Source organism: Somniosus microcephalus, chromosome 2 (assembly GCF_052327205.1).
Source record: "Somniosus microcephalus isolate GS21.2 chromosome 2, FLI_Smic_1.0, whole genome shotgun sequence".
NCBI classification, from domain to species: Eukaryota; Metazoa; Chordata; class Chondrichthyes; order Squaliformes; family Somniosidae; genus Somniosus; species Somniosus microcephalus.
Genome location: NC_140988.1, coordinates 348,530,113 through 348,537,386, shown reverse-complemented (window position 1 = coordinate 348,537,386; position 7,274 = coordinate 348,530,113). Strand labels below are relative to the sequence as shown.

The following is a 7,274-nucleotide window of genomic DNA, read 5'->3' as shown; positions in this document are numbered from 1 at the left end:
CGCTCAGGCTCTGTATGGAAATCATCTTGGCGGTGCCCGATTTGCTACTCCAGGCCCCGCCGTCCGCCCGCTCTCCGGGGCAAGATAAGAGCCGGCTCCGGCCCCACACCGCCAGGGATCAGCACCCGAGGAACCCGCCCGCCGCCCAACGTGAACAAAGACCCTCCTCACCTGTCACGGAGTTGAAGTCTCCGAAAGCGGCCACGGTGCCCCGGGCCTCTTCCCCCGCGCATTCAGGAGGCGCGGGGAAGAGAGAGAGAGAGACAGACTAGGGGGGGGGGGGGGTGGGGGGTGGGGAAGAGTTAGACGCCGCCGTTGCACCTGCTCCGCGGAGCTCCGTGACGCCACCGCCGCACCAGCCTTTACTAAGATGGCGGCCGGGTAGCGGCGCTCGGCTGAGGCCCGCCCCTCCAGCCTTCACAAAGATGGCGGCGATCGGGGGCCGCTTGTTGACAGGGGCGGGAGGTGCCTAGCTGGGGCGTGGGTGCGGAGGAGAGGCCGAGGCTTCGAGGCCTACCTGGAAAAACGGGGAAAGGTAGGAAAATTAATGAGATTAGATAAAAGATTTAGAAAGTAATTAACTTTTTTTAAAAACAATATGTGTTTTAAAAGCAACTTTTTTTTTAAAGACGCAGAAAGCGGGAAAAAAGAAAAGTTTGGAATCAAGATGGCGGCGACTCACCTCGGTCAGACGATAAGGCCCACCCACACGCACCGATTGGTCGACCGTCAGGTGACCGAAGCGTAGGATCGGTCAATCGTCCCATCACTCGACTGTAGGAGGGCCTGGCCGCACGCGCCAGGAACCCGGCGTACGATTAGTGACCTCGAGGTCACTATCGCTGATGAGCGGATAATGAGATGCTAATGAGCGGAATTTTGAACGTTTTTCGGATTACCGCGGCGCAATTTTTGTGTTCCGACCGAAACGTCAATACGCTTACGACCGTTTTGGAACGGTAAGCTTTCTTTCGACATAATGCACGCGTAGGTACGCTCTATAACTTTCGAGCGCATAGCCGGACAGACGCACACCCGAGGACAGACAGACAGATCTATCCGTTTATATATATAAAATAAGATAGATAGAGTATGATTAGAGCCACTGGCTTATGGTGACTAAGCGAGTGAAATTCCATTTTTAATATAAGGGATGACATGATTTCCATTGATGTTTTGGGGGTTGCATTCCACAACGCCATCCATTTTTCCATGACAGTCAGCCTCGATTTGAGTTTAAAAATAACAGCAAGAAGTCGTAGAGTTAAACGAATGGTGGTATCAAATAAAGCAAGAAAAGGTCATTTAAAAAAATATATCAAGGTGTTAATATAAAGCATGCACTTGCTCTGAGGGAGCAATTTAAAAAATAAAATCAACATCTCAAAAATAGAGACTGCTGCTGGCAGCTTAGCGGAAGCACAATAACTGGTCACGCAACATACACAGGAGACTCAGACGGAGGTAAACCGGCGACTGGACAAAAAACTTTCTAATATACAAATGTACTTTTCTTTTAACCAGTTTTGAACTATTAAGAAAAGGCCATTCGGCACAACAAGCCTGATCCACAAGCCTGATCCTGTATCAGGAATTTCCTGCTCACCATCACATCACCTGTTTAACCACTACTTTAAAGACTCATTTCCTGCTGCTCCCTGCCTTGAAAAAAAATCAAGTGGTGCTATTAATATCTCTATAACCCTCAATTCTGCTTCTCAACAGATATCAATCCAGCTCCCTTTTAATATGCCAATTTCCTCCAAATTAACTGCCTTCTCTGGGTGTTTGTTCCACGTGTTCAATCTCAGGCAGAGACAAAAGGTTTTCTAATCTCTGACCTTGCTCAAAGCTTGTGGGGTTATAATTTTTCTCTTAAATTTGGTACAAATGTTTTTCTTAATTTCCTTTATTTTTGACATCAGCAAGCCCCTCTCTAGTTGCCCTGAGGGTATTAAGAGTTAACCACACAGTATAGGACTGCAGTCACATGTAGTCCAGACTAGGTAGAGGTGGCCAGATCCCTCCCCCGAAGAACATTAGTGAACCAGTTGAGTTTTTAACACCAATCCGGCAGCTTTTATTTCTTGCTGCTAGCCCACAAATCACCAGATTTATTGGCATATAGTGGGGTTTGAGGTCACGCCCTCTGGGTTACTAGTCCATTACCACAACCACTAGGCCAACATATTCTTATAATATCACAGGATCATAGAATAGTACGGCACAGAAGGAGGCCATTCGGCCCATCGAGTCTGCAGCTGCTCTTTCGAAGAACAATCCAGTTAGTCCCACTCCCTCGCCCTTTCCCATAACCCTGCAATTTTTTCACCTTCAAATTACGTTACAACGGTGACTACACTCCAAAAAAATGTAGTTTATTGGGTGCAAAGCGCTTTGAGACGTCAGTGGTCGTGAACGGCGCTATATAAATGTAAGTCTTTCTTTCTTGTATTTATCCAATTCCCTTTTGAAGGCCACGATTGACTCTGTATCCTTCCTAACGTATCGTTCCTCTCGGTTATACTAAATGTAATCTTTGCATCACATAATGACCACTTGCATGCGGTAAAGCAAACAGCACCATAATAGACAGCGCTTAGGAGTTTATCAAACAATGAGGTGGCCCCCAGGTAATAGTGCTGTGAACCCCTTGGACCTCCCACAGCTCTCCTAAGTAGTAATAAAGAATTAAAGTGGCTGAAGATTTTAAACCAAAGACTTTCCAGACTATTCTAAAATTCACACAGAAATGAGCCTTCTCTTCCTCCTACAACCTGCACAGTTTTAAAACTCAAATCACTATGCCTTGATGTAGCTTACCTTCTTTCCTATCTCGTACCGTTGCACACAATGGGCCCTAGCTGTTCACATTGGTTAATCAATAAAAACGTGCTGGATTTTCTTGCTGGCACCCGTCAACTTGCAGAACTCAAAACATGTTCTACTAAAAAAAAACTGGGAGAAAATACAACATGCATTTATAGTGTGAATAAATTACCTTCGGCTTCCTGCTCAGCTTCCTGAATTCTCCGAGCCAGAACCCGATTCCTAAGATTGCGTCGTACCCTGGGCGCACCTGCCGGCCGATCTTCCATAAGTGGCCGAGGCCTTCCTACAGCAGCCGCTACATTCCGCTGCTGATTCCGATCCGCTGGGGTGGCAAAGAGGAAAACAAAAATCTTTAAAATCAGTATACCATTCAGATTGAATAGTCTTAACCTGTATAGATATAATACAAGTTTAGAAATGAACGATCAGACCCAAATGTTGCCAAGAAATCTAAATTCAACAAAGGATCAATAGCTTACATGTAAACTCAAACTATTCTAGATACTTTAAAAAAAAAAAAATTGATTTTAGTTTGTGAGAAATAACAATATTGTTTTCATCAATATGTGTAGACTGACAGAAGAGGCAAGGGAATGACTGATATGTGACAGTACAGGGGCCACTTACACACAGGCATTTTCAGATAGGATGGTGCAAAATTGACATGATAAATTAGTTGAAATATTTTGTGACTAGCATCTTTAATGATAGATTTTTCATTCAATACAGACAGATAACTAGCATAAATAAAAAACAGAAAATGCTGGAAATACTCAGCAGGTCAGGCAGCATCTGTGAAGAGAGAAACAGAGTCATCGACCTGAAACGTTAACTCTGTTTCTCTCTCCACAGATGCTGCCTGACCTGCTGAGTATTTCCAGCATTTTCTGTTATTTCAGATTTCCAGCATCCGCAGTATTTTGCTTTCAGATAACTAGCATGTTGTGTTAGTAATCAGAAAGTATTTTTATATGTTTCTAAATCACCAGTTTCAATTCTTCTCACATTTCTCATATCTGAACATTTTACAATAGTTCTGAAAATCACTCAGATGACGCATTGATTCTTGAAGGCTTTCCACATATGAAAACATACATTTTTAAAAGACAGCTTTAATAGGAAAGCTTTCATCAAATACTGTACTCTTAGGAGGGGGGTTAAAATGTTTAAGAAAATACAACTTTAATTAAAAGATACAAGGGTGAAACATTGAGAGAGGATGGCAAGGGCGTAGTGCAGACTATCACAGTTACAAAAACACTGCAAAGACACAAATGATCAGATCCTGAGCGATAAAATTACCACAAACAATGAAAATTCGAAATAAAATCGGGCGGCCTGTGAAACAGAAGTCCTACCCAAATCCCCCTATTCCCCACCCAGTGGGTTAGGTTAAAATGATGCCCATTAATTCTCTGCTCAGATGCTGGTGGGCCTGTTGCATATTTCCAGTGTTTTCCATTCCTTATTTTACTAACTGCAGTGGTTGCTCTGGTCTTCCTGTAAATCTTCCCATTGAACTTTCATTGCTGTAAAGTTCCCTGAAAACACTGCATTAAAAGTCACGTTCAGCACATTCAGTTGACGCATGTCTGAATTTTGTCTTTCATAGAGTCATAGAGTTTTACAGCACAGAAAGAGGCCCTTCGGCCCATCGTGTCTGCGCCGCCCATCCATCCCTGTCCAGTCTAATCCCATTTTCCAGCATTTGGTCCATAGCCTTGTATGCAATGGCATTTCAAGTGCTCATCCAAATGCTTCTTGAATGTTGTGAGGGTTCCTGCCTCTACCACCCTTTTAGGCATTGAGTTCCACATTCCAACCACCCTCTGGGTGAAAAAGTTCCTCCTCAAATCCCCTCTAAATCTCCTGCCCCTTACCCTGAATCTATGCCCCCTTGTTATTGACCCCCCTACTAAGGGGAAAAGTTCCTCTTTGTCTACCCTATCTATGCCCCTCATCATTTTGTACACCTCAATCAGGTCCCCCCTCAGCCTTCTTTGCTCCAAGGAAAACAACCCCAGCCTGTTTAGTCTTTCTTCATAGCTGAGGCGCTCCATCCCAGGTAACATCCTGGTGAATCTTCTCTGCACCCTCTCCAAAGCAATCACATCCTTCCTATAGTGAGGCGACCAGAACTGCACACAGTACTCCAGCTGTGGCCTCACCAGCGTTTTGTACAGCTCCATCATAACCTCCCTGCTCTTATATTCTATGCCTCGGCTAATGAAGGCAAGTATCCCATATGCCTTTTTAACCACCTTATCTACTTGTTCCGCTGCCTTCAGAGATCTATGTACATGTACACCGAGGTCCCTCTGACCCTCTGTACTTCCTAGGGTCCTACCACTCATTGTGTATTCCCTTGCCTTATTTGTCCGTCCAAAATGCATCACCTCGCACTTTTCAGGGTTAAATTCCATTTGCCACTTTTCCGCCCATCTGACCAACCCGTCTATATCGTCCTGTAGCCTGAGGCTTTCCCCCTTGCAATTTACCACCCCACCAATTTTCGTGTCATCTGCAAACTTACTGATCATCCCTTTTACATTCTCATCCAAATCATTTATGTAGATCACAAACAACAAGGGACCCAGCACCGATCCCTGAGGTACCCCACTGGACACAGGCTTCCAGTCACAAAAGCAACCTTCGACCATCACCCTCTGCCTCCTGCCACTCAGCCAGTTTAGGATCCAACGCGCCAAGGCACCCTGGATCCCATGGGCTCTTACCTTCGTGACCAGTCTCCTATGCGGGACTTTGTCAAAAGCTTTACTGAAGTCCATGTAAACCACATCCACAGCATTTCCCTCATCCACCTCCCGAGTCACCCCCTCGAAAAATTCAATCAGATTTGTCAGACATGATTTACCCTTGACAAAGCCATGCTGACTATCCCCGATTAATCCTTGCCTCTCCAAGTGGAGACTAATTTTGTCCCTCAGAATTTTTTCCAATAATTTCCCTACCACAGATGTTAGGCTCACTGGCCTGTAATTCCCTGGTTTATCCCTGCTACCCTTCTTGTATAATGGTACTACATTAGCTGTTCTCCAGTCCTCTGGTACATCCCCTGTGGCCAGAGAGGTTCTGAAAATTTGTGTCAGAGCCCCTGCAATCTCCTCCTTTGCCTCCCACAGCAACCTGGGATACATCTCGTCCGGGCCTGGGGATTTATCGACTTTTTGGCCTGCTAAAACCGCTAGCACCTCCTCCCTCTCGATGCTAATATGTTCAAGTATGTCACAATCCCCTTGCCCGATTTCTATGTCTGCATCGTCTTTCTCCATAGTGAACACAGATGCAAAAAATTCATTTAAAACCCCGCCTACATCATCTGGTTCTACACACAGATTGCCACTTTGGTCCCTAATGGGCCCTACCCTTTCCCTGGTTCTCCTCTTGCCCTTAATATACTTATAAAACATCTTAGGATTTTCCTTTATTTTGCTCGCCAGTGTTATTTCATGGCCCCTCCTCGCCCTCCTAATTTCTTTTTTAAGTATGCCCCTGCACTTTTTATACTCCTCTAGGGCTTCTTCCGTCTTTAGTCTTTTGTAACTGCCAAAAGCCCCCCTTTTATTTCTAATGCATTTTTGTATCTCCCTTGTCATCCAAGGTTCCCTTTGCTTGTTGGTCCCACCCTTGACCTTTACAGGAACATGTTGGCGCTGTACTCTCTCTATTTCCCTTCTGAAAGTCTCCCACTGTTTTGATGTGGATTTTCCTATAAGTAGCTGCTCCCAGTCCACTTTGGCCAGATCCTGCCTTATCATATTAAAATCGGCCTTCCCCCAATTTAGAACCCTTATTTCCGGGCCGTCTTTGTCTTTTTCCATGACCACCTTAAATTTCACCGAATTATGGTCACTGTCGCCAAAATGCTCTCCTACTGATACTTCCACCACTTGCCCAGCAACATTCCCCAGAATTAGGTCCAGTACCGCCCCCTCTCTTGTAGGACTTTCTACATGTTGGCTCAAAAAGCTCTCCTGGATGCACTTTAAGAATTCTGCACCCTCTAAGCCTTTCACACTCTGACTATCCCAATTTATATTGGGGAAGTTGAAATCCCCCACTATTATTACCCTATTATTTTCACACTTCTCTGAGATTTGCCTACATATCTGTTCCTCTATCTCCCCCTGACTGTTTGGGGGCCTATAGTACACTCCCAGCAAAGTGCTTGCCCCCTTTTTGTTTTTAAGTTCTACCCATATGGCCTCATTTGAGGAACCCGCTAATATATCATCCCTCCTTACAGCAGTAATTGACTCCTTAATTAATATCGCAACACCCCCTCCCCTTTTACACCCCCCTCTGTCTCGCCTGAAGATTCTATACCCCGGAATATTGAGCTGCCAGTCCTGACCCTCCCTCAACCATGTCTCCGTGATGGCAACAATATCGTACTCCCATGTGTTCAACAACAACTTCAG

At 45.0% G+C, this 7,274-nt stretch overlaps 1 protein-coding gene across 2 annotated transcripts in view; it reads right to left on the bottom strand.

The window, feature by feature from the left end:
- ddrgk1 (DDRGK domain containing 1) overlaps window positions 1-7,274 on the bottom strand; it is a 99,407-nt gene that overhangs the window by 40,863 nt on the left and 51,270 nt on the right. For both annotated transcript variants that reach the window (XM_085975508.1, XM_085975507.1), the window contains exon 2: window positions 3,002-3,154. In XM_085975508.1, the coding sequence (XP_085831634.1) occupies window positions 3,002-3,154 (153 nt within the window). The remainder of the gene's footprint in view (window positions 1-3,001; window positions 3,155-7,274) is intronic.